We start from the raw sequence: 26945 nt of genomic DNA on the forward strand, positions 1-26945 counted from the left end.
GCTCAAAGCCTGCGTCCTGCATTCCGTACGCAAGGCGGTGGGTCACCCTCCTCGGAAAAACGGGAGCAAACTTTAATTGTGCTGTGGGGTATGTGCAGAGTAGTTTCTGTGGGCTGGTGGGAGACCAGATATGAAACCTCTTAGATCTGGATTCAGATCCACTCCGTGCCTCTCACGGGCTTTGCGGGATTGAGCGAGGAGCTGTGTCACTGAGCTTTAGTTTCCCCACAGGTAGAATGGGGGTAATGGTATTTACCTTTCAGAATTTCTGAAAGGATCAGAAGTTACATTCCTACAGCACCTAGCCCACAGTCTGGTATATTGTCAGTGCTATGCCAAAGATTGCTATAATAATGATAACAACAATAACAACAACAGTAAAATGAATCAAAATATCACAGAGATATAAAGATAAACATGCCTCCTACTTCAAAGGAATTCCAGGACGGAGTAGGGAGATTGTTTTTTACTGTATATTTAATGCTGAGCCCAGTACATGGTGCTGGCAGGCAATCAATTGATACTTTCCAATAGAATGAATGATGAATATGTCCCTAAATGCAATAGTCTAAGGCAGAGTTTGGTAAAGGAACCAGAGCAGTCAAAACATGGAGTGCTAAGATTTCTGTGAATTATTCCTGATTAGGAAGGGGAAGGAGAGAAAGAAAAAAAATAGGGAAAGCACCGTGGAGAGATGGCGTTTTAGTATTTTTTAGTAGGTTGTCCATACATGATATGTGAGACCAAGAAGTCAGGACACGATGCCACCAAGAAAGGATAAAAAGACCGAACAACTATAGGAAGATGAAAAATACTTCTTTTGAAATAAAAGATTTTATAAAAACAAAGGTCCTCCCAAAAACCAAAGGACAAAAGTTAGTCGTTATTTTTTTATCTTTAGGAGACAAAGCATCATTCAGTTTCAGATTGAATTTATATAGTCTGGGGGAGCAGGGGAAAATATTTACTTTCTTGTTTGGCCCATGTATGAGGCCCTGCAAACAGCTTTTTTTCATCCATAAATGCAGTAGACATCTGTTGTTTTGCTTGTTCAGCATCTGCTTTCTGCTTCTTCTGGCAAAAGAACCTCTCTTTCCCGTGGGGAGCCCATTCCATGGGGCTTGGGTGGGCTGACTTTGTTTCAGCACAGGACTGGAAAGCAGCCCGTGCCTAGCCCATGAGAGAACCCCAACCCCGATGTGATTGGCAGGCATGTGACCTAGTCCTCTCTGGGGTTTTTCTGCAGGAGCTTTTGGAGAAGCCTTATGGGTTGCTAAGCCAGAAGAAGGTAGTCTGGGGTGCCAGGTGCCACATTGTGCCCCCACGATGAGAGAGCCTGCTACAGGCGGAAAGAATGAACAGGTCCCTGAATGCAACACTTCAGTCTGTGGATCCTGACTGGCCTGAAGCCCTTGCGCTTATGAACTTCCCAATTATACCAACCAATATAGAGTGGTCCCTTTCTAAAGAAATGAGTTAGTTTGACTTAGGGTTTTGTCACTTGCAACCAACTACTTACATCTTAACTAATCACAGTTTTCTATCTAAATCACACTTTATCAATTTAAATTAAACAAATATTCATGGACCACTTTATGCTGGACCTCATGGATCTAACATGACCCAGAGCATCTGGGTGAGGACACAGCCGTGGATGAGGTGCACGGGCCCCTGCCTTCATGTGACTCACACTCCAGCAGAGGAGAGGGTGGGAAAGAGCTAGGAGAAAGGAAGGGGAGAAAGGCAGGGGATGCTATTGCTTCCTTTCCAGCAGACATTCATGTCTTCATCTGCTAACCTCTCTCCTGGGGGGAGCCCATTCTTATTTATCCTCCCCCGAGCAACCATATCTCCCGAGAAAGGCTGTGACCTCTCCCAGACTTCGGGAGGGCATCTTGATTGGTGAAACAGATTCTAACAGTCTCATTCTTTGACAACTGTTGACTTAGACAAAGGCATGTGATATACTCCTGGTCAGTGAGGCACAAGGAAGGGAATGGAAGGTTTTCTTTCCTTTTCTTGGCTCCTGGAGGTTGCTGTTCACCTGGAGTGCTGTAACTGCAGCCTTACTGCAGGTCTCTAAGGGGAGCCACCTGAACTGGAGAGGATTCAGGTGCTTGAGGACGACACTGAGCCTCTGAATTAAGCTTCCTTGGATCTGTCCCTCTGCGGACTTTCTGATTTGTAGACTAGACCTGTCTAGATTGTTCAAGTCACTCTTAGTCAACTGTGGCTGCAGGCACTCTATGAACCAAGGGGACTACGCTATGGGAGCATCCCGGAAGTTAGGGAAAGCTTCCTGGAGCTTGGAGATGAACAAGGTCAGACAAACTGAGGTGGGTGAGACGGAGTGGTCCATTAGCAGAAGTCAGTGGTGGAAGTGAAATGGGAATAAACTCCTCCATAGGGGCGCTTTTTGATGCATGAATGTTTCTCGAAGTCATCAGCTAACTCTCTATTCCAGAATCACCTGGGGAGGAGGTGTGGACGGTCAACGTGCAGATTTCTGGGACCCACCCTAGACCTATCGAATTGGACTTTAGATTTTAAAGAAGCTCCCATGGAGGGTCTTTTGTTCTCTAAAGGCTGGGAACCCTTGTGTGAGTGATCCACAAACTCACATAATCTTTGGCAATGAGATGAGAATTTTAGAGATCTTGATATCTTATACTAATGTGTGTTAAAGTGCTGTTGGAAAACATGCCAAAATCCTGAGTATTAAAGTATATTTTCACTGATGTCTTTGCCAGCCTTCAGAAATGTTTGAAAAAGTCGCCTGGCACTGAAATAATGTACTAATAAGGTAATTAAACACACATTTAATTCACTCAACCCTGGCAGATGGTTTTTGTTTTCTAAAAGTTAGTCTTTTTCTCCATCTCCACCAGCCTGGTCCCAGCCACAAGCATCTCTCACGGGGTCTACCACAGTGGCCTTCCTACCACATGGCATTTCTAGATCAGCAGCTCTCAGCAAGGGTCAGTTTCCCAATCCCCTCTGGCCCCACCCACCGGGGTCATTTGGCAATGACTGGAGATGTTTTGGTTGTCACAACCGAGGTGTGTGTGTGTATTACTGGCACTAGTGGGTAGAGGCCAGGGATGCTACCAAACACCTTAAAATGCACACAATAGCCCCTCCCCACTCCCCAGAAAGAACAATCTGCTCCAAGATGTCGGTGGTGCCAAGGCTGAGAATTCCTGCTTTAAATGGGTCCCTGCACCCCACAGATCTCAGGCCAAAGGCCCTTCCCAGACTCCCCCGCTGTGTCTGGTTCGCACAGTCCTGAGCACTGTCCCTTGGTTGCATTTTTCAGTAAGTACTGATATCATCAGTTGTGATGATTTGTTGAGTCTCCATTTCCTTCATTAGACTCTAAGCTTGATGAAGGCAGGGATGGCATCTTTGAGCTCACTTCTCTAGTCCTAATGCCAAGCATGATGTCTGGCCGACAGCAGGTTTACAATAAACATTTTTAATAAATGAAACTCTGTTGTATAAATTCCTGTGCAATCATAAAACACATTAGTTAGCACAGCTCCTGTCTACAAGAAAATTACAGACTTGCAGGGAATATTGGAAAGGTCCATATTACAACAGAAGCGTCCTGTAGGGCAAGAAAAGCACAGTAGCAGCAGTTCAGAAACTGTCTGGTCTTAAGACTCCTCTACACACTTTACATTTACTGTGAACTTCAAAGAACTTTTGTTTACGTGAGTTGCATCTATTGATGTTTACCCTATTAGAAGTCATATCTGAGAATTAAAAATTAACAAGAATGCAGACATTCCATTGGCTGTCAGAATGACGACTTCACCATCCATCAGCTCTGGCAGACCCCGCTCTACCCTCATGAGAGAATGGGAGCAAAAGAAGAAAAAAGTTCTTAGGATTGTTACAAAAATAGCATTGATCCTGTGGACCACTCAACGGGTCTCAGGGATTCTCAGGGGTCCCTGGAACAACTTTGAACATTTTGTACTAAAGTAATTCTAATGCCACAGAGATAACTTCCTACAGAGGAATCAGGGCAAGCCACTTGGAAAGGCCACATGTGAACTGGCCCTTGCAAGATGGGTGTCATCAGGACACCCAGTGCGCTTGTGCACGCACACACACACACACACACACACACACACACACACTCTCCTGCTGGCCCACTGCAGGGCTACACAGCAGGAGTGGACACACTGTGGCTGGAGAATCAATTCTGGTCCATTGCCTGTCTTTTTAAATAAAGCTTTATTAGAAAATAGCCATGGCCATTCATTAATGTATTAACTATGGCTACTTTTCTGCTAAAATTACAGAGTTAAGTAGTTGACCTGCAAAGCCTAAGGTATTCACTATTTGGCCCTTTTCAGAAGTTTGTGTTAACTCCTATTCTTTAGAATATGTATAAATGTAAATATTTCAGTAAAAAATAAACTTGATTTCGAATGACTATTTTTTAAAAATGCACCTCCCCACTCTTCATCAGGTGGGGTAAAAGCTCATTTAGCTTGGTGAGCCATACTGACACCTTTGATTCCTAACCCTCCAACACGATAGGATACTTAGGGCAGGCCACTTACCCATTTTGGGATGCTAAGGAGGATGGACTATGCAGGGAAACTCTCCCAACAGTCAGGGCTACCCAGAGAGGAAATGGGGTGCCTTTCTAGGTAGCAAGCTTCCCATATGTGGGAAGCTGGCTGGGGCTGCATGATCGCCAGGCTCTCCAGAGAGGAATCAGATCCTTGGGAATCAGATGGAAACTGTATTAAATTAGGGAGTGCAAACTCAGTGCTTAAGAGGGTAGGTAGGTCATGCAAATGAGCGAGTGGGCTGGGAAAAGATGAAGGGAGTGGGAGATGTGACCAAACAGGCAGGGACAGCCCCACCTTGGTTTCATCTGGTTCCTGTTGCATGGGGACGTGAGCTCAGTGAAACCAGAAATCTGGATTTTAAAGTAAAATCTCCCAGTTTTTATAGCATGGCTCAAATATTAAACAAACAACAAAGAACACTATGTGAGTCAAATAAAACACATTTATAGATCATTTTGTCACCCAGACCACCAGGATGAGATGAACTTTTGTGCCTTTGCCAGCTTAAATGTGCTTTGATTCTAAAATAAAAGCAATCCCCTGTATTTATGGAGGGCTTTTTGATTGTCAGTGTCTTGACATCTTACCTCGTGTTTTTGTATTTAATAGCACAGTAAGGACTAGAACCCAGGACTTCTGATGCCCAGTCTAGTGTCATATTATGGGTGCAGGACCCACCACACCAGAACAAAGATCTGAACTCCGCAGAGTGGACTCAGTGCAGTGAAATGGAAGTGGGCAGCGAAGGCCGAAGGGATGGTCAGACTGAGTGGGCAGGAGGAGAGCTCGGAAACACCAGGTGCAGTGGACATGACAGAGCAGCGTGCTCAGAGAGAAGACAGCCCTTGGATCTCAAGAGCCGCTGCTCCACCCGGACCTTCCCTCGACTTCAAAGGTCCAGAAGCCAATAGATTCTTATTTAACTTGAGTAGTTTGAACTGCGTTTTGGTCACTTGCAATTTAAGAGTTTTTATAAATACAAAGTCTTAAGGCAGGGGTTAAAATTTTGTACTTTCGTTAGTACAAATGCAGCCATAGACAATATGTAAATGAATGTGCTTGACTATGTTCCAATAAAACTTTACTTACAAAGACAGGCAGTGGCCAGAATTGACCTTTGAGACATAGTTTGCCCACCTGTCCCATAGAATTATTCACTGGGCTGGCAAAGAAGCGTGTATCTATGCCGAGTGTCCTGATGCCACCCTGATTTCAAGGCCACCTCAGAGGTTATGTGGTAGAGGGTTATCAGACTACATGATCCCTCCCTACCGTGAGCTTTCAAGATGCTTTGGCCTGATTTGTCAGGCCATAGGATATAGAGGTAGAATCTCCACCTCCAATTCAAGCAATGTTTTGAATGGAACATACCCTCCAATAAAATTCCTCCAACCACAATTGCCAGTTCTATAACTGAGCATATGTTGGTGAAAGCCTCAACTCACACTGAGCCAGTTAAAATGCAAGAAGGACAGCTAGCAGATCTTTCAAGTTAGAGTCCAGGCTGTTAATTACTTTCGCAAAAGAAATACATAAACACACAGATGGCAATTATAGTAAACATAATAATCTACGTATAAATATGAAAATCCAACCCAGTTCTCAAGGCCTATCTTCTATGAAACATACTTCTAGAAATATTTCCAGATCCCCCTCTCCTCACTCCCCTCCGAATATGAGCTTTCTTTCTTTAAAACCTCTGGGCGTGTACTTGTTATGCCTAAGCAGTGGATCTCAGACTTGAGCATGCATCTGAATCCTGGGATATCTCGTCAAAACAGGGTGCTGGGCCCCACGCCCAGAGTTCCTGATTCAGTAGGTTTGAGTGGGGGCTGAGCTCTCAGGTGATCCACTGGCTTCGAGCCTAGTGTACCCTTTAATATCTCACTTTTGTGCTTGCTTTATTGCCCAGGCAGACTGGAAGTTACTTCAGGAGGGATGCTACCCATGTCTATATACTCTGGAGTGTTCTCGTGGCCATTAAACAAACATTTAGACATACCATGGGATGACATGAGGAGTAAAGTTTTGGTCAGGATGAACTTGACAGCTGTTTCCTACAACAAGAACTTCTTGAGCCCACAAGGAAGGCAAATGCAACAGATATGTTCCCAAGACTTGTAACCAGTAACCAGTACAGGAAATTTCTGTGGCTAACCCACGCTGTAATAGAATCACAACACAGTCAAGTTCAACAATCTGGTGGAAGACCAAAACCGAAATGAAATCCATCAAGTGGTTATGTAGCTTTTCCTATCCGTAATATGGTTACTGGGTGTATGTGAGTATGTGTATGGGGAAATAACAGAAAACAGAAATGCTAAAGGTTATCCAAATGCCTTTTGTAGGGAATCCAAGAAAAAAAGTGTGTTGGGGACCAGAATGTCACTGTATTTGGAGACAAAGTCTTTAAAGAGATGACTAAGTTAAAGTAAGGGCATTAGGGTTTAGGGTGAGTGCCAATCCCACACAACTGCTGTCTTTATAAGAAGTGGAGATGAGACATGCACAGAGGGAAGACCCTGTGAAGACACAGGGCGAAGATGGCCATCTATTCTACAAGCCAAGGAGAGAGGCCTCAGAAAGATCCAGCCCTGCTGACATCTTGTTCTCAGGCTTCCAGCCTCAAGAATTATCATAAAGTAAGTTGCTGTTGTTTAAGCCACCCTTGAGTGGGATTTTGTTATGGTAGCCCTAGCAAAATGATACAGATGCCAGATTATTATTTTAAATAGTACAAAGGGTATAAAGGCTATCAGAGGATCAAGACCGTGGCATACCTCTGGAGCAGAAGATGTGCTGTACCATCTACCCTTGGCCTCAGCCCTATCATGTTATGCCTGGAGGATCCCAACAGGTCCTAACTGGCCTCTTTCCCCACCCATTCTCCACACAGGAGCCTGAGTGACGCTTTCAAAGGCAGATCTGATGATGCAAATGCGATGCTGCTTAATCCTGCTCCCACCTCCTCCAGCAGCATTTAACAATATTCAGTGCCTTCCTTTTGGTCTTGGGGCAAAGCAGACTCCTTGTCAAGGTCTGTGAGGCCCTGCAAGGCCTCTCCCTGCCAGCCTCTCCCATCTTATCTCAGACCCACCTCCCCTCCGGCAAGATGACAGCCATACTGGCTTCCTTTCTTCTCCCTCGGATACGTCCTGCTCCCTCTCAACGCTGGGAGATTCCCACTTCAAAACGTACACATGTGTTGCACCTGGAAAATGCACGTTGAGGCAGATGGCTTTGGCAGGAAGAAGTCCTGGGGGCTCCTGTCCCACTGCCTCTGCCACGTTAGTCACTGGTAGAAACTGTCTAAGGGGCAGCTGAAGTGTCAGGGCATTGAATGAGGGGAGCAGTAAGGAGCGAGGCCCACCGAGCTGTGCGCAGGCTATTCTTCCCAAACTAGACCTGGCGGGTCCTGGTGATGGGCACTATTCACCCGGGAATTGTAAAAGGAGCTGAGGGGTGAAACTCTGGGCCTGTCAGCCAGAACGAGTCACCTGCTCTGATGGGCATGATGAAAGGGCTCTTTCTTTTTGTCTGGGTTGCTCACTGTCCTTCCAGACTCAAAGGAGGGAGAAGAGCCTCTATCCTGTGCTCACTGCCCTACCTGTCTTTCATCACCATTTAATTATAGAGACAACACTTTCTGGGCGAGATACTGAAGTACACGGGTGAACACATGACCTAACAATGGGGTGAAATACTTGAAATGAGGACGACTGCATGTAAGGATACTCGATTCACAATGAACTGACCCTTTTTACCTCGCCCTGCTGACCTATAACCCAGATAAAGCTGGATTTGCCTTGTGCTCAATTTTTTGCCTAGAGCTATATTAACTTTTAATGAAGAAACATAGCCAGCAACCAAAAGCAATAAAAAAACCCCAATTCAAATATATGCTGGCTTCTCTCTCAAAGAATAACCAAGTGAAGAACACATCTACTTAATAACTAGCAAAACAGAGGCTAACTCAAAGGCTTTTTCATTCATTGCCTCATTTGATTATCATTAAACATAGGAGTGGGACAAGAGGACCTTCTTCCTGTCTTACAGATGAGAAAACTGAGGCTTAGGGAAGGGAAGAGAAGCGTCCAGACTCCAACCCACGCCTTCTGACACCTAGGTCAGGAGCTTTCTTTCCTACACTTACACACACCCCTCCCCCCACTAGACTTCCCACCATTCTGCATCCTAAAATATTGTTTCTATTTCCTGGAATGAATGTCAGCAAAAAAAAAATTATTGCCAATATAAGTTCACAAAATCCCAAGAGAGTCATTAACATTTTGATTTTCAAGCCCTAGTTAAGAGCTCAGAAAAGAAGAAGCAAACATCAATGAAGCATATAAGCATTTTCACTCTCTCAGCCTCTCTAAGCTAGATTAATGCTAAAAAAAACAACAACAACCTACCAGAATACCACTCTCCTAGCCAAAGAGGCGTTCTGTCCCCATTCGACTCCCAGAACCCTGGTACAATAATTAACGTGGGCCAGAGGCCCGAACTCATTGGCACAGGGCAGATTCTCAGATGAGAAACAGAGTAGACCCAAATCCCACTCACATAAAGGGCTTATTGACATTATCTGTTGAAAAGAATACAGATTTCAAGGGAGACAGCAAGGCAGAGAGAAAGCAGAAGTTTGGCTGTGGAGGAAGTAGGAGGGAGAAGGGGTGCCTGTCTCCCCTATCTCAAAGCCCCTACATTTTCACCGGAGCATTCCCTAAGTTCATACCCTCAAGTGGACTTTGCTGCCACCAAAGAGCATTTCCTCAAAGTGCTGACGTCACGGAAGCCAAAATGATCCAGGTCAGCCAGCACATTCCAGTTTTAAAACAGAAGGTTTCAGAGAGTTCCTGCAGGCAGATTAGCTGTGGGTGACGCCCGGGAGCCCTGGACTCAGGGGCAACTGCTTGGCCTGGGGCTGACTCCATGGAGAGAAGTGGCCTCAGTGAGGGAAACGGCTTACAGATCCAGAACCTCCTCCCCAAAAGGTGGTGTGATTATTAGAGGTAGAGAGAGGGAGGGGATTAGGCCAAAAAGCTCCCCAGGGTGGGTCAGAGGTCTGCAAAGTGCCAAAGAAGAAGGTGGATGTGGGCACAGGCATTCATTCTGCTTGCTCCCGGGCCTGTGCTGGGCATAGGTGTGGAGGGCCCTAGAGACAGAGGAGACTCTGGTATGTTAGATAGCTGGCCTGTTTGTGCTGCAGAGTCTTCTTGACCTAGAGGAAGATGCAGAGCCCCAAAGGAGCCATACAGTGCAGCTACGTAAGACGTCCTTGCCTTCCTGAGGACAAGGTACCCTAAAGTTTCCCTGGACACAGAGGCTCTTCCCGAGTGGGCACACTACCTGAGACTAGCAGTACCCGAGCGTCACTTTTCTGGCGCCCACCAAGCCCCAGGCAAGACCTGGCTGCAAGCAGAAAGTACCAAGGCAGCACAAACAGGTAGAGTCCACGCAGTAAAGCTCATGCCTGGTGGCACAGTTATTTATTTGGCAACGTTTACTGGCTAATTTCTATGTGCTGAGAACTGGGGATGCGCGTCATTTGTTGAAAAGAATGTGGATTTCAAGGGAGACAGCAAAGCAGAGAGGAAGCAGGTTTGGCTGTGGAGAAAGTAGGTGGGAGAAGAGGTACACATCTCTCTATTTCAAATAAAACAAGCATGTTTCCTCTCTGGGAGTTTACAGTTCTGTGGGAAAGATCCATAGTAAGTGTATAAACAAATAAACAGGTAATTACAAACTGTGACAAGTGCAATGAAGGAATAGAGTAAGGGCTGGGGACAGGCAATCTGAAAGTAAAACGTTTCAGCCGAAATGTTAGTTTTGCAAGGAAGCTATGGAAGACCAGGGGCAAGAACAGTGCAGGCAAAGAAAGAGCATGTGCAAGGGCCCTGAGGCTAGAAGGCACGGGTGAGTTCAAGGAGGCCAGGGCAGCTGGAGTTTCAGGGCCAGGGAGACACCTGAACAAAATAGGTTGGAGAGGAATCTCTTGAAATGAACAATGATTAAACATTTACCAAGCATTTCCCCAGTTATTATAGTTATTATAATAGTTATAGTGTTATTATAGTTGAAATAGCCATTTGAGGTAAGCAAGGCCCATCAGATGGGCCCCTAGACTTGATGAGGATACTAGCAGAGGTCACAGAGCTAGCAGGAGCGCTGAGACTTAAATGGAGTCAGTTCTTCTGTTTCCACGCCTAGGAGTCTCTCAAAGGCCACCCCTCCCCACCCCACCGTCTCTGTGTATGTGTGTGTTTAATTTACTAATAATGAAATATATAGATTATAATTACAATAAGTTTTGACAAGTATATAAACCCATGTAAACAGCACCTCAGTCAAGATAGGATGCATTTCCATCACTCCAGAGAATTTGCTGCCATGTTTTGCAATTAATCACTCCTCCCCCAACCAGAGGTAAACTCTTACGGTGTCTATCCACAGATCAGTTTTGTCTGTTCTTGAACTTCATGCAGTGGAATCATATCGTATGTGCTCTTTTATGTCTAGCTTCTTTCACTCAGCATACTTTTGTGACTCATTCATGCTGTGGCATGTACCAACAGTTGGTTCGTAGTATTCCATTGTGCAAATGCATCACAATTGGTTTATCCATTTGTCTATAGAGGAACATCTGGGTTGTTTCCAGCTGCAGGATATTATGGGTTAAGCTGCCAGGGACATTCCAGCACAGATCATTTTGCAGGATCTATGTTTTCATTTCTCGTGGGTAAATAGCCTAAGAGAATAGTCACTGGATCACAGGTGGGTTTGTGTTGCGTTGTGAAGAGACTCATGGTTTCCCAAAGCTGTGCCACTTTCCATTCCCACCACAGTGTATGAGGAATTTTGGCCCTTTTGGTGGGTGTAAAAAGGTGCTTTTAATTTGCATTTCTCTGATGACTAATGACATTGAGCACTTTCCATGTGCTTATTGAGCATTTGCTTGTGTTCTTTTGTGAAGTAGCCCTTAGAATTTCTCACCCATTTTTGGTGCTTTAAGTGTGCTAAGAGGTCATTGCCTCCCTGAAGGTTCTAAGATATTCTGTATTTTTTTCTAGAAGTTGCATAGTTTTTGCTTTAGCTTACTTAGGTCTATGATCTATCTCAAATTAATGTTTGTACATTGACATGAGGGACAGGCTTATCAAGGATGAGGACTCCTTTATTTTTATTTCAATTTTTACTTTTTATTGTGGCATAACTTGCATAGAGTCAAGTATGCAAATCTTAAGGGTAAAATTCAAAATTTTTTACATAGGCACACGTCCCTGTAGCCACATCCGTGTCATCTGAGGACTCTATTTAATTTCATAGATATTTGTTAACCTCTTTATATTGGTGTTACATTTAAGTCATAGTTATGGCAGCTTTTTGTGGTGTTGAATTTTCTCAAACCCATGCATTTGACAGAATATTATGCGTTTGAACTTGGTGCACATGTGGACTTGTAAGCTCCGGCAATAATTCTCCGGCTCTCCAGTGGTCTGTGGCTTGCAGGTGGGGAGCAAATACAGTATACCCTGTGCTAGGGAAGCACATGAATAAACCATGTTGACTTACAGCAAATGACCTTGACGGTAAGAATGTTTTCAATGAGGGCCAGGGACTGCAGAAGAGGGAATAAAATCGCTTCAGGAGTGGATATGAGAAAGCTGGAGTAGGAGAGCCTTTTAGCAGGAAGATGGCTGGGACTTTGATAAATGGGGGTGGTTGTAGGAGGTAATTGCCTATGGGTAGAAGAGCCGTCCTTAGAATCCAGCCGAAGCTAGTTTAAGCAAAAAGGGAATGTTTTTAGTTCTTGCAGCCGGGAGGTCTTAGGGTGGGGTGTGGTGGGTCGCGTCTGGCCTCAGGTCAGGCTGGGTGCAGGGGCTTTACTACATCATCAGAGAGATGATGTTCTCTACTTTCAGACAGTCCCTTCTCACATACTGGACAAGTATGGTCACTAGTGTCCCCCGACCCTCATCTTCTCAGCTCAACAACCTTAATCGAATGACTAGTTCTCTTCCTCAGTATCTCCTCATCCAATTTCAGGAGATACTCTGGCGGGTCTTTCTTGGGCCAAATGTCCACTAATGAACAAATCCCTGTGGCTAAGGTAGAGAGGAAGCATGGATTGGCTAGTCTAGGTCATATGCTACCCCCTGGGGGAGGCGCAGAACACCACAATTGACAGCCCATTAGTATTACATGGAATTGGGGTGGGAGGGGCGTTCTTGCAAAGAACCAGAAGGAGGGATGATAAAACATGCTGGACTGACAATATGGCTACTGTCTTTCATTACAAGGGAATGCGGGCTTCGAGTCGGAAATGTGAATGGGGAGCAAAGCAGGAGGAGGCACTAGCCTGGAATGTCTGTACTTTCCCAACTGGGAGAGTTTCAGGCCTGAGTATCATTCTCTGCAGCCCAAGCACTGTCTACTGAACAGATCGATCCCAGGGCAGCCTGCATCGCCTGGCATTTAGTGACCGCTTGAGAAGAGTCATGTAACACTAGAGTGTGACTTATGGGCGTGCTGAACATGAGGGCAGCAGACACAGAAACAGAGACAGCTCTGTACAGCCTTTCCATGCCTGCATTTCCAGTGCACCTTCTCTATCGTATTTGAGGTAGACTCCCCTTGTAGTTACAAAGATGAACTAAATAAGAATTAGGCATTTCCGTGTCATCATTTTGGACTGGAATGTCGAAGTTGCAAGAGATTGTAGAGGTCACCTAGCATGGGGCTCAGCAAATTTGGGCTCATGGACCAAATCATTTTCCATCTTCATTTTTATAAGTAAGTTCTGTTAATATTGCAGCTTCCTCCATTTGAGGACACACCGTCTAGGGCTGCTTTCATTCTATAGAGACTGTACAGCCTACAAAGCTCAAAATACTTACTACTAGGCCCTTTCCTGAAAAACCATGTCAGCTCTGGTCTAGTATAACATGCTTCCTACTTCAATTAAAAATGTCCTCTACGACATTATTTTCACCTCTCACTTATGCCTAGGACCACAAGAGACAATTCATGGGGAGTTTAGAATATAGTCTGATATATAAGTACTTCTTAATACATACCTCTATTCCCCTCTCCCAATGGAATGATCAAGAAGTGACTGTTTCCTATGTGCCAAGTATTGAGCTAAGCATTTTATGTCCAGCCCCTCACTCAGGGCCCCCCAATAATACCCTCTTGAGAGGAAACTGAAGCTCTGGGGGTACAGCGAGTCTCTGGAGGCTGCATAGCTAGTCCGTGGCTGAGCTGGAATTTGAACCCAGGCAGCCTGACTCCACAGCTCTCGGGCTTATCAAACACACTATGTAGGCGTCTCGATTTGGTCGGTAACCTAGTTTTCAAAGTATCAGTTCGCACAGTCCCAGAAATCAGATAACAGGCCCACCTGGGGGCATGCGCGGCAGTACAGACATTAATGCACAGTGGGCTGTGGAACCACTGCCATCCTCTCCGCAGGCCACGCCTTCCCCTCTTCCACTCACACCTGCACCACTGCACTTAGCCTGCCTCTCCCTGCCTCTGGGCTCTCTCATCCATCAGGTATGTGTTGCCGGGGAGATGGTCCTAAATAATGCACAGCTCTGGTGAGGTCACTGCTCAGCTCAAAACCTCTCACGGCTCCTCATTGGCCATAGACTGTAACAAACACTCTCTAGCCTGGCATTTAAAACTCTCAATGATCTGATCCTCCCCAACTCCCCAGCCTTACTTCCTCGCGCTCCACCTACTCATACCCCACAGAATGTCGGCAAGCTGGACTTCCTGACATTTCCCCAAACACTCTGTGTCTGTTTATTTCACCTTCCACCCAAGCCAAGAGCCCAGGATATAGAAGTTGTGCAACAAGGGGTCGTGGAATGCTCGCTGGGAGAACGAGCGAGTAAACCCATCTGGAACGCCCCTTCCTGCCCTTCTACTCCACCTACCGCAAGTTTATTCACTTCCCAGGGTCTTTTCCATGCAGCACCCCCCAGGCTCCCCAAAGGCATCTGGCCTGTCTTCCTCTTCATTCTCCCCTCACGACACCCATGACAGTTCCTTCTGTCCCTCGGGGACACTGGAAGGAGGTGGTCTGAGGTCACACCCCCTGTCCTGGGCATCTCCCATCCCACAGTGACTGGCACATTGCCATACATGGGGCAGGGATTTGTGTCATTGCACCAGTGAGTGGGAGAGCAGTGCCGGGACATCCAACAGCCACCTCAAATCACAGTAAAATGGGGAAAGACAGTGAAAAGGAGGAAGCAGGATGGGGTGAAAGGAGGCCTCAGAGTCAGATCCACACGGTTGCAGTCACCTGCCCCACCACTTCCCAGCTCATGTGACCAGGACCAGGTGACTTCACCTTTGAATCTCATTTCCCTTTTATGCAAAATGGGGATATAAATATTCCTCATTAACTTCATCTAGTCATATATTCATTCAAGGCTTCAGTACCTATTAAATGTGAGATTTGGGGCCAATGACCTCTTCTCTGAGCCTCCGTTTCTTCTTTTGTAAAATGAAGTTAATATTAGTGTCTACCCCCTAGGACTTTTGTGAGGGTTAAGTGGGTTTATGTCTGTGAAAAGATTAGCAGGGCATTGGATACACAGTAAATGCTCAACAAACATAAACTCTTATTAGCAATCATCACTGCGCCAAGCGCTGTGATGCATTTGGAGGACTCAGCAACGAACAAAAATGACAGACATGTCACAGAGTCATTATGTGGCTCATTATCAAACGGGGATAATAGACAGAAATGAATAAAACAAGCTATTGGGTGAAACAGTTACTGACTGTGGAAGGTTCTTCGAAGGATGGTGCAACACAACATAACATAGGGGCCTTCCTTAGCTACGAATGCGGGCGATGCCCAGGTAGGATTGTTGGAAGCATTTTAAAAAATATGTCAAACATTTACACTCAGACAGGTTATAGCTGGAAAAGAATGTCTCCTGATTAGCAGGAGGAGAAAAAATTGATCTGAGGCTAAGGCATCCGGGATGTGGGTTGAGCTTCTCTTTGTTCCTAAAATGCTCCCTCCCATGTCCCTTCTCCCTACACATAATGGGCCCAGGCTCTGTCTCTGCCTTTGAAAGAGGGATTTGTGGTCACTTGAGGTTCTTGTACCATATAATGCTGGCATCACAGGCAATTCTCCTTCCAGAACAGCACACGCTGACTGTGAAATTATCTATTTTTATGGTTGCCTTAGATCGTCCTTGGACTGGCAGGGTCTGGATCCCTGGGCTGTTTCCCCAGATTTCAAAACGTAGACACAGGCCTCTGGCGGCCCCTGCTCCTGCATGCTGCGAGTAGCCTGCTGGGGGAAGACTGGCACTCGGTGGAGGGTGCTTCAGGTGCTTAAAATAGATCCACTGCGTCATTTGACTATTGCAACGCGGTTGTTTCATTGGTGCTGCTGGTGCTGGTGAGAGCAAGAGATAACAGCGCTTGAAGAAAGACCTGTGCTTTGTACAAAATTAAACAGATGCGAGGAAGAAGCTTTGGAAATGATACAGGCAGTAGCGTGTGGAATTCTGCCAGGAGAGGGAGTGGGGCGGTTGCAGGAGCACGCAGCAGTAACCACAGCACTGGGAGCAACAGGGCAGCCAAGTGGAGCCTGTCTGGACCCCTTGTTTGCCTGGTGATACACTTATGAAGGAGGCTAGAGACTTCGGGGTTGCAGGACTCATTCCAAAAGCATTGTGTGAAATTGTCACGATGCTACTGGACTCTCAGGCAAACACAAAACCAACAAGAGGGCTGATCTGGCATCTCCCTACTGCTCCTTCAGTGCCCTGTGCCTGCCACGTTCAAGTCCTTCCACCATCCTGGCCACTCTTTCCTGGGCATGCTCCACTTGATCACTGTCTGCTCTGAACACAATGCTTCGGATGCACCCTAATCAGGGTTCTGTGGAGCAGTGCCACAGCCTCTTCCTGTCCACGCAGCCTGGAATCACACTGTACAGCAGCCCACACGGCTCTGTTCCCTCCTACTGAACTCCCGATCAACCCGCCCCTCCCCCACCCACACTTTCACTCCAATGGCTGCCGCGCCTGTTGTCACAGACACTGAGAAGTCACGGCAGTTGAGGAGGGGAAGAGTTCAGGTAGTGTCTGAGAGGCATGACCAGGTGTGGACACACACTGGACACAGGAGAGTGAAGGAAAGGAAATGTAGACAAGAATTATTTTCTGATTACTAACTTAGGTGACTGGGTCGATGGAGGTTCGAGCAATCAAGTGGAATCAGAAAGTTGAAGCAGTTTTTCCCCCCTTTATTCTCTTTAAAGGGAATGAGTTTATTAAATTGTAGGTTTATTTAAGTTTATTATAATTTGGGGTGAAAGGCCTTGGAATATCCAGGTGGGAGACTTAGCAGATGGTCTAGAAAACAAACCTAGAGCTTAGTAGGGAGGTCTGTATTGTAAAGGAAAAGACAGCGAGCTTTTCATGAATAAATTAACTCATAAAACATCTTTTGAGCACCTACTATGTGCCAGACACTGTGCATGGCTTTCTATGAATATTTGCTACCCTGATTTCGTCCAGAGGAATGAAGAAAATCTGCCCTCCACTGAAGCAATGGTGTTGGCATTATCCACCTTCTCACCTCTCTTTCTCAACAGGGGAACGCCATATTGACAGAGAAGAGGTCTTGAGTAGCTGTAAGAGGTCAATGTGTGGTCTTTCAGTAACCACTCCTTAGCTGGGTGGGTACAGAAACTGACCTCACTGTTATGGCACTCATGCTGCTGACTAGATTGTCCTCAACTGAACCAGGCTGTCTGACACCAGAACAATCTCTGGAACAGTTCAGCCTCCCACGGTACCTTCCTGTGGGCTGGAAAAGGAGCCCAGAGCTAGAACCAGTTATCCAGAATTTCCTTCCTTTGGTCTGTGCCTAACCCAACCCCCGACCAGCTTCCCCTGGAAATAAAACTGACCTCTAGGACATGGGGTGGGACTTTGTTTGCCCAACTGTATCCAACAGGATATGATATCTCCCTTCTGGGAATAGCTCAGCTGGGGAAATACGGACATGCAGTAAGGCTTTGAGTGCTTCAAGAGGACTTTAGTAACGTGGCAGTGTTAATCAATTGCTAACTCCAAGCCGGACTTTCTTTCATAATAATTAACAGATATGCTGCAGTTGCCACTTCTCAGTGTAAAGAATCACTTCCCCATGTTTGATGTTATATGGATCATCTACTAGACAGGGGTTTAAAAATTCAAATGCTTAACATAAAAATATGAAGCTGTTCTTGTGCAACTACATAGGAAGTGGTGGCAACCATGGCACACTAGAGACCATTATGAGCCCCACTGAGAACAGGCAATCCTCCTGACTGCTGTCACACAGCAAAACAGGGCCAGGGATGGGAGATCCTCCAGCTGTTTCTTTAAGAGAAGCTGTAAATCCTAATTTTGGTTTCGCAATATCCCAATGTTGGCAAATGATTCAAATTCACTGAAAACCCGGAATGGGGCAGATAAAATATGTCCTGTCATGCTCTTCACCAGCTGGCCTGTTTGATCCATGAAGGCAAGAGCTGTGTCTGCTACATTCACTGCTGTGTGCCCAGCATCAGGTCTGGGATGGAGTTTGGGGGCAGTAAATACTTGTCGAGGGAACACATGAGCAATCCAATTCTTACTCCCCATGTTGGATATTTCCAGGGACTAGGCAGATTGAAAACCAATACCATGATTGTACATTCCATTACACTACTGACAAGTGACAGTTGTGTATAATGACCTGAATGGGGGTCCGGTGGGGAGTGTGGACTACTTAGCCACGGCACTCCTCCCTTCTGGGGACCTCCTGCATGTGAACTCTTCCCCTCAGGTTCTCAGAGGTGGTGAAATTAGGGTTTAAACATCAAAACTGGGCAGATAACCTTTGCAACTTGCGTGTTTAATAATCAACTATCAGCACCCTACACTAGCCCTGGGGAATGGCTTAAATTCAGGGGAAACCAATCCATAGCAATGTCTTCTCCTATGGGAAGACTTCTCCTGGGGGAAGACTTCTCCTGGGGTCATTTACTTAAGAAATGCTATGCTATGGATTGAATTGTGTTCCCCCAAATTTGTACACTGGAGTCCTGATCCCAGGTGCTCCAGAATGTGATCTCATTTGGAAATTGGGTCCTTACAGAGGTAAGCGAGTTAAAACGAGTTCATTAGGGTGGGCCCTACTCCAGTACCACTGATATCCTAATCAAAAGGGGGGATATGGACATAGTCACACACTTAGAGGGAAGGTAATGTGAAGACTCAAAGGGGCAGGACTGAGGAAGGGGCCCGAGGGCTGAGGGAGCTGATGGAATAAGGGAGGATGGATCTTGGTACCGCTGTATGTGGTGTGTGTGATATCCCTAACCTCGAGGATGAGCCAGTGCTGGGTTTTGTGCCTAGGAAAGCCACTGCTTTCCAGAGCTCTGGGAGTTCTGACCTGTTGGGAACCGCCCTCCCTGGTATCAGAAGCTGTAACCCCTGCCAAGGCTAAGGCTGAGGGAACGACCTTGGACCGTAAGCCAGCAAGGAGACAAAAGCTTATCTCCCTGGCAGGGGTGCTGCTTCTGCTCCTTTTACTTCACCCTGCCTGGCCCTTGTTGCTTAGTCGGTCAGCCAATGATGGGTAAGATTCCCCAAGGAGGGAACGACCTAAGACAGGCACAATCGTGTGAGAGGCCCCCCAAGGAAGGACTTTGGGGGCTACAGCAAAAGAGGGTGATGGACCCCCGCCCCTCGGCTTTGACAAAATCTGAGTCCTCATTGTCTGCGAGAAAAATCTCCTAATCTCTTGGCTGCCTTACTTCCCTTTCTCCACCTAAGCCTGAAACAATGAAAGAGGGTACTGCAGCCCTGTGCTGGAAAGGGCGGGTTCCCCGGGTGATCAGGCCTAAGAAAGGATATGTAAAATTCTGTGAAACCTGCTTTGTTTAGAATGCTCTCAATGAAATGATAAGGGTCCAAGAAGAAGTAAGTTTGTTCCTCAAAGTTTTACAGCTCTTTAGCTATTTGACCCTGACTGAAAATAGGCTCTCAGAGTTCTTTGTTATCTATTGTTTGATCCTTACTTCCTGGCAATGGTTAATGAGCTTTACCTGAATTCCTGTGTAAACGAACCCAATAAAAACCTGCTTGTGCAGGAGAATGGGACGCTCTCCACTAGAGAGAGTGGCCGTTTCGTGCCTATTTCCCCACAGGACTCGGTTGTCCATGTGTATGTTTTTCTCATGTTTCGATGAGCATCCGCAGCTGAGATGGATACCGCTGGCCCAGTATCCTCCTCACAGACCCAAGTGAGAAGCCCAGCATTTATGGGACACAGAACTGACTTTGGTGCTCAGGACCTCTGGCACTCTGGGGTCAACTGAGTCTCCCATGGACCAAGCAGAAAGGCCTGGAACAGAGTTTGTTTCCTCATGGCCCTCAGAGGGAACTGATCCTACTGAAACCTGGATTTTGGACTTCTAGCTTTCAGAACTGTGAGACAACACATTTCTGCTGTTTAAGGCACCCAGTTGTGGTACTTTGTTATGGCAGCTCTAGCAAACTAATACACACTATTTTATGCATTTTATAGACACTTGCTTCATGCCCGGCACTGTTTAGCAATCCACAACTATGAACTTATTTGTTCTCTGTAACAACTCTGTGAGAAAGCCTCTATTATTATACCCCCTGTGATTATTATTAGAGCTGAGGAGCTGAGGTACAGACAGAGAAGGTAGGTGACTTGCCCAAGGACACACAGCAAGGAAAAGGCAGAGCTGGAATTTTAATTCAGCTACTTAGTCCCACTCTGTGCCCTTAAGAACTACAGGAGAACAATTTAATTGGCAAAGGTGCTCACATACTTCTGGTTGTTTTCTGTTCTTTTACAATGATATCTGGCTAATGTTGGGTATCAGCCAGGTGCTGGCCATTCACCACAGCAGATGTTATCTGAGTGAGATAAAGCTTTGGCCAGACAGGAAAGTTGGAGTTCGGAATTGATATCACTTCCTCTGTCAGACATGAGCACTCTTGAAATCACATTGTGATTTGCAGAGCTGTGTTATACTCATCACCCCATTACATGGTTTTTCAATTGTTCCTTACATTATTCCTCTAACCCCCCTTTAGCCTCAAGTAATCATTAGTCAACAACTGTTTCATTTGGGAAGCACTGTTTTTTAAAAAAGTCTCTGTCCTTATAAAGTATACAATCATCTCTATTTTACCAGTTTTGCAAATTTAGAATTTCTTTAGAGGGCATCGTCCCGTGCTTGTGTTTGTAATAGCACCTTTCCTCAAGAGTCCCCACCTGGCAGTGACATTAGAAGAGGAAGGTCATCGTGCTCCTCGAGCTGCTGTGTGTCTTCAGTTCTTAACTCCCTGCCTCTCCAGACTCACTCCGCTCCCTTCCCTGCTCTGCAGGGTCCCCTAGGAGACAGACCACAGTGGACCCAGGTAGGATCTGGGATCCTACCTTCCTGTAATGCCCTTTCAACCCATGACAGATACAACACCAGGGTAATAGTCTTCCCGAAAACTATGGCTTTCCTATGTACAGAACCTGGTGCTGGCTACGATCCCAGCAAAACAGGCTAATTTTCAACCAGAGGGTTTGGCTCTTATGATGCCGTCACTACAGGACTTCGCTCCACTCAGTGGCCAGCTCAGCTCCGGGCTCAGTTCCATTCCCTGAGATCCGATGCTAGTGAGTTTCTCATGTTATTTCACTTAATCCTCACAACAACCCCACACATTGGCATTGCTGCTCACATTTTATATATGATAAAATCCAGGCTCAGAGACATGATCCGCCCTGTCCAAGATCACAGACAGAGTACACCACGGGTCTTATGTTTGAACTCAGGAATCCATACCCCAAAGCTCAGGCTTTTACTGGCCCAGTATGGTGTTGCTTATCTCATGACATCTTTGCGGGGTTGTATGACCCCCCAATACTCTCTGCAACAAAACTTGTTGGCATGCCCGCCCATGGTAGAGACCCAGGAAGGGGCCTGAGGGCAGGAAGAAGCTGACGAAATGAGGGAGGATGGCTCTAGGCATCATCGTACATGGTATGCATGATGCTCCAACCCCAAGAATAAGCAGCACTGTGTCTTGTCCCAAGAAAAGCCATAGCTTTCAGAGTTCTGGGAGCTCCGACCCAAGTAAGGAACATAGCAGTTTATGGGACACAGAGTTGACTCTAGTGCTCAGTGCCTCCGGCACTGTGGGTCAGCAGTCTCCCCTGGCTTTGGACCTGGAGGCTTGGAAAATCCTGGGGCCAACACAGGAATGGGAGACACAGGAAATAACCTAAAATGTATTGTTGCCTGAAAACGTGCACTTCAGGTGGTGGTGTCCCTCCCCATGGCTCTGGGATTGTGTGAGAGGAAGGGATCTGGGGGAAGCTCCCTCCTTGCTTTGTGGGTTCAGGAAAAGGTCTGTGGTCACATGGATGAGTGTGTGATGACAGAGAGGAGGCTCTGGAGGAACAGGGTCAAGGTGCATGGACAGCATATCTCAGGGGCATGTTTGCTGGCCTGGGGAACTGAGAGGCATCTGCCGCTCTGACAGGAGAGGAGGCCAGCCTGGTTGCAGGGGGTGGGAGTGGGCAGAGGGGCCGGTGCCGGAGCGGGAGGACTTTCCAGGAGGAAGGAATGGCACATGCCAAGTTGGCAGGAGCAGGCGCTTAGAGGGAATGGAGAGAGGCAAATGGGACGGGCACATGGAGAACGGTGCGGTGTGGATGAGATGGGGCTGTGAGCAAGGTCAGGCCAGGCCAGGCCACACCACTCGGGACCATGCAGGTCTCACTGAGGGGTTTCCTCTCACATCTCAGGAGCAATGGGGTCTGCGTGTCAAGCAGAGTGTGATGCAGAGGGTGGATGGGAGAAGGGAGGGGCTAGAGTGGGATGATGGGAAACCAGCTGGCGGGCTGCCTCAGTAGGCCAGGAGACAAATGCCAGATCCTTGGAGTTAAGTCGGGCACGGGCCGGGGGAGGAAAAGCTGGATGGTAGACCCTCCCAACAGAGGCCAAGGTAGAGAGGTTGCTCTTTTCCCTTCCATTCCCGGAAGCTCTTTGCCCTTGGGAGAGTGCTGTCTCAGCGTTAGCCGGGCTTCCTGAGCCCCGAGTGTCCCGCTCATGCCTCCGGTGTCTTGTTCTCCCCACAAGGAGCCATCCTTCCCCTCCCTGATTGGCTCCGAGGGCCAAGCGCCACCTGTTACATTCTGCCAAGTCTGAACCACCAGCCCATTCCGTCATCTCCAAAATTACTGCTTTCTCCCAAATTCCTGCTTTGTGGTGTCCTGGAGCTCAGCTAGATTTCAGAGGAAAGGATTCTGATGAAACAAAAACACGCACTGAGGTGTCTCTGACCAAGGACTCCGCTGTTCTTGCCATCTGAGACATGCACTTCTTATTAATAAAAACAATATACACATGTTTGCAAAGCATTTTCCCATAATCCAGTTTAATCCTGAAAATCACACTTCTGGAATTCCTCTCAATTTATGATGAAGGCATGACGTTCAAGAGGTTGAGTGGTGTCCTAATACCATAATACTTGCTGGTGCTGTGAAGTCAACAGCCAAACAATAACCGCAGTGAGATGATGGTCTGACTGCCATCAGCAACACGATGCCAGCTATATCCAAGGTGCCACGTTCCAAATTTTACACAGCACATCACATGTGTCTCCCTCCCCCACGGAGGGAGGTCCCATCATTCCCATTTTGCAGATGGGACAATTGTGCTGAAGACCACACAGCTAATAAATGAGGAAAGGAGAACTAGAACCCAGGACCACCTGATTCCAGGGACCAAGCTCTGTCTACTCTTACACGTTGTCCCAAGACTTCAGCCCCTCGCTCCTCTTCTCCAGAGGAAGTGATTAGGGACTCAGTAATAAGCTCATGCTTTGCCCCCACTTCAAAGGTGACATTTGAACCCTGGACTGGGAATGGCATGCACTGTCAAAACGTCACGCATCCGAGAACCTTTCATAATCCAGCTATTAATTCCATGACTTGCAGAAGTTATTGTAAACCTTTCGACAATTCGCCTGTAAAACTGGAGTACTAACGCCAGTCTCACACGCTGGGTGTGACAGTCGGGGTGATCGTGCAGGTGGAAGGCTTGGCCCAGTGGCTGGTGGGGAGTGAGGACTCAGTCAAGGAAAGTAGAAGAAAAACTAAGTAAGAGTCTCTCTTAGGCCCAATTTCAGGCATGAGGATTAAGTTAAGAAATTCACATCCCAAAGCGGAGAGCCGTTTTGCTTAGATCAGGTCACCTCAGAGGTATCCCGCCAACACCCTGTTCCCACGCCCTTCTGGCCTGTCACACCTTCACTGCGGTGAGGTCTGATGTCCACTCTGTCCGTCTGCAGGGACCCCGGGTCGGGAGGGGCCTCCGCGATGATGGAGCCCCACCCCTGAGCCCCGAGAGAGCCTCCCCGATGTTGCCCCAGGCAGCACTTCCTGTAATGGGGACCGCAGGGACCCCCATTATATTCCACTTATTTCCCACCATTCCTGGAAAATAAACACATTCCCCCTATTCAGAAAAAGTGTATGAGGCTGGAACGACTCACTTTTGTCAGTGCTCAACTTCTGCAGTATTTAATTCTATTAGTTGTTATTTCTTAAAAAAAAGGTAAAAATGTCTATTTTGTTCTTTCAAGAATACCCAATGTTGCTAACAGGAGGAGAATTCCTTACAAGTCCAGAGAGAGAAGAGGGCAGGGTAGTATCTTATTTCTTAGCTCCTTGAAAAAAAGATAAACCACCCTTTTCTTCTGTCACTTAGTGAGAAAGGACTCCAACAAATACAGTTTTCACTAGAGACAGTGAGAAGTGACAGGCTGCTCCCATCTTTATTTGTCTGAAAGCACCCGATGCAAACATGTGGCCCACTAAGCGATCGGGTCGGCAGCATTTTGCTCTTTGCCTGAGCCTGGTGTGAAGCCAGAGCACTGTGCCAGACTGGCAAAACCAAGACGCGAATTCTTTGGCTAAAGGAGGCAAAGGGAGTCCAGCTTGCTTAGCAGAGCTGTGCACTACACAAAGGAAGGCAGCGAGAGAAGCCACACAAATACGTAGTGAATAAATACGGTTCATTGCCTGTCAGTGGCTTGCGTTCTGTTTCCTGTCCTCCGTGCCTTGAAATGGAGGGAAGGTGAAGGAAGAGTGGGTTTGGCCTGGATGTAGCCTCAGCAGGTGCTGATTTTTCTGGTCTCGCTGCTCAGCTCTAGTCCCCCCCATCCCCCCCGGAGAAACTTGTAGATTCTTAGGTTAGAAGGGTCTCTAATCAATCCCTCTCATTTCACAGAGGAGCAATCTGGGACCCAGAAAGGAGACTGATAGGGAAGTCATAGACCCGAAGAAGCGATGTTCCTAGAGGCCCCTGGTTCAGTGACCCCACCTGCTGCCGACAACCCAGACAAGCTCAGCTGATGAGGGAGCAGGAGGGGGCACCTGACCCAGACCTCCGGTCCAGGGCGATGCCACCGCAGGTGCCCATGGACACAGGGACTACACCGACAAGAAACAGACGGAGCCTCCTTGTATTTCTGACTGCATTTCTCCACCGCTGGGGCCCAGCCCAGTGGCAAAATGTCTGGCCCTGGCTCTGCAAAGCAGTAGTGGCTTCTGGCACGTTAGAGACCTTGGCCAAAGGGCTTGTCTCTTTTTCTCTCCTTCTGGGGACAGCCTATAGCTATGTAGCTAAATTAGCTCGGGCCCATGGGGCTGCAAGAACTCAGGAGAGGGCTATATTACAGTCCCCATACCCACCCACTGGGGGGCCAGTCTCCTGCTCCTCCCAGCTCCAGGGCAAGGGGAGCTCTCCTTGGCTTTCCAGCTGTGTGCAGAGAGGTCTCCTCAGAGCCCCCACAGCCAGACAATGGCCACACTACTGCTTCCGAGGCCTTCCCAGGCATTGCTGGAAGGAGACAGGCAGTCTTTCCTTACAGAGGCAAGTGGCGCTGCCGATAAAACATTAGCAAAATTATCATGAAAAGCCAGACCCCCTAGTCCTCTGCCGGTGAGCACAGAAAGGACCGAGCAGGAGTCTGGGGGCCATGTGTCCACCCAGATGCCAGGTTTCCTTCCTCCTTCCAGGCAACCCGGGCGCAGGCTCCTGCACCTCCCGCCCCCACCCTGTTCCCATGGCAAAGGAGAGGAGGACCCACTTACTGCTCGTGTTCATGGTGATGCCTTTGCACTGGGTCTTTCATTCAATACGGAGGCTCTGGTTGCTTGTAAAATCTTCCGATCTTCTGACCTCACTCATCACCTGGGGGGTTGAAAAGGCAGTCCAGCGCCAGCTCTGTATCCTCAGGTGCTCGCTCTCTCTCTCTCTCTCTCTCTCTCTCTCTCTCTCTCTCTCTCTCTCTCTCTCTCTCTCTCTCTCTCTCTCTCTGCGTTCCCCTCTCAGTCTGGGCTGTAGCCACTGGCCTTGAAGGCGAGTGGACTAATATGCGCAGGTGAGAGCGAGGAGGAGGAGGAGGAGGAGGCGGGGAGAACACGGTCGCCCGGGTCTTGCTCCCCTCAGACTTGAATCAGAAGCAGAAGCGGGCTGGCAGCGCCTGCTCGCGCGCTCCCCCAGCTACTCCAGCCCAGCGGCTCCGGAGCCCAAAGGGGGTGTGGACCACAGGGAGGCAGGGCGGGGGCAGCGCGCAGGGCGCCGGCTCCTCTGGGCAGCGTGTCCCCGCCCGGCTTCGGAGAGCAGTGACCCGCCCTGGGACCCACCTCTCGGCCAGCGTCGGGAGCCAGAGGCCCCTGCCCGGGCCCCTGCGACCGGTTCATGAATCCTGGTCCTCGTCTGGGGTCTCGAATACCAAAGCGAGCAAAGCGAAATAGGAGAACTCGACATCCATGATGCGGGCTCGCTGGGTGGCAGCGCGAGGGGGCGCGGCTGCTCCCTGCTGCCACCTGCTGGACGCGGCGGCGCGTGTCCAGGCCCCGCCCCACCCTGACTTCTCCGAGTCCTAAGTTGTGATCCCGGTTGGAGGGGCGGGAAGACCCTTGTGCATTGGGGCCAACAAGTGGGTGTTTGAGGTCTAGTTTCCCTCCCTTGATCTTAGGGTTTAAGGGCTGGACGATGACGGGGAAATAAAGTAATACTGGGAGAGGCTGTGAGGAAAGGACTGGCTCTGTAGGAAGACCGTTTTCACATCCAACTCTGCTTCTAACCAGGTTGGTCTGCTAACCAGGTCACTGCTGTTTCTGGCTACTCTTCCTCGTGTATAGGAGGGGGCAGCTGGACAAGCCGGTGAGACACTGGGGGATTCTCCCAGCCTCCTAACTTATGTTCCTATCTCTCCCTTGGTGCCCCTCACC

The 26945-nt window shown here is 47.7% G+C and overlaps 1 protein-coding gene across 5 annotated transcripts in view; it reads right to left on the reverse strand.

The window, feature by feature from the left end:
• The window catches only part of ABLIM3 (actin binding LIM protein family member 3), a 101748-nt gene extending 75236 nt beyond the window's left edge, over positions 1–26512 (reverse strand). Inside the window, exons 1-2 of one of the 5 annotated variants that reach the window (XM_045821297.1) lie at positions 26355–26512; positions 25800–25899 (exon numbers count right to left, since the gene is read on the reverse strand). In XM_045821297.1, the coding sequence (XP_045677253.1) occupies positions 25800–25812 (13 nt within the window). In that variant the 5' untranslated portion in view covers positions 25813–25899; positions 26355–26512. The other 4 variants (XM_045821327.1, XM_045821287.1, XM_045821307.1 and 1 more) reach the window with 4 other exon arrangements.
• Between the last annotated feature and the right edge of the window lie 433 nt (positions 26513–26945).

Source organism: Phyllostomus hastatus, unplaced genomic scaffold, assembly GCF_019186645.2.
Source record: "Phyllostomus hastatus isolate PE091 unplaced genomic scaffold, TTU_PhHast_1.1 phas_contig_150, whole genome shotgun sequence".
Taxonomy (NCBI): domain Eukaryota; kingdom Metazoa; phylum Chordata; class Mammalia; order Chiroptera; family Phyllostomidae; genus Phyllostomus; species Phyllostomus hastatus.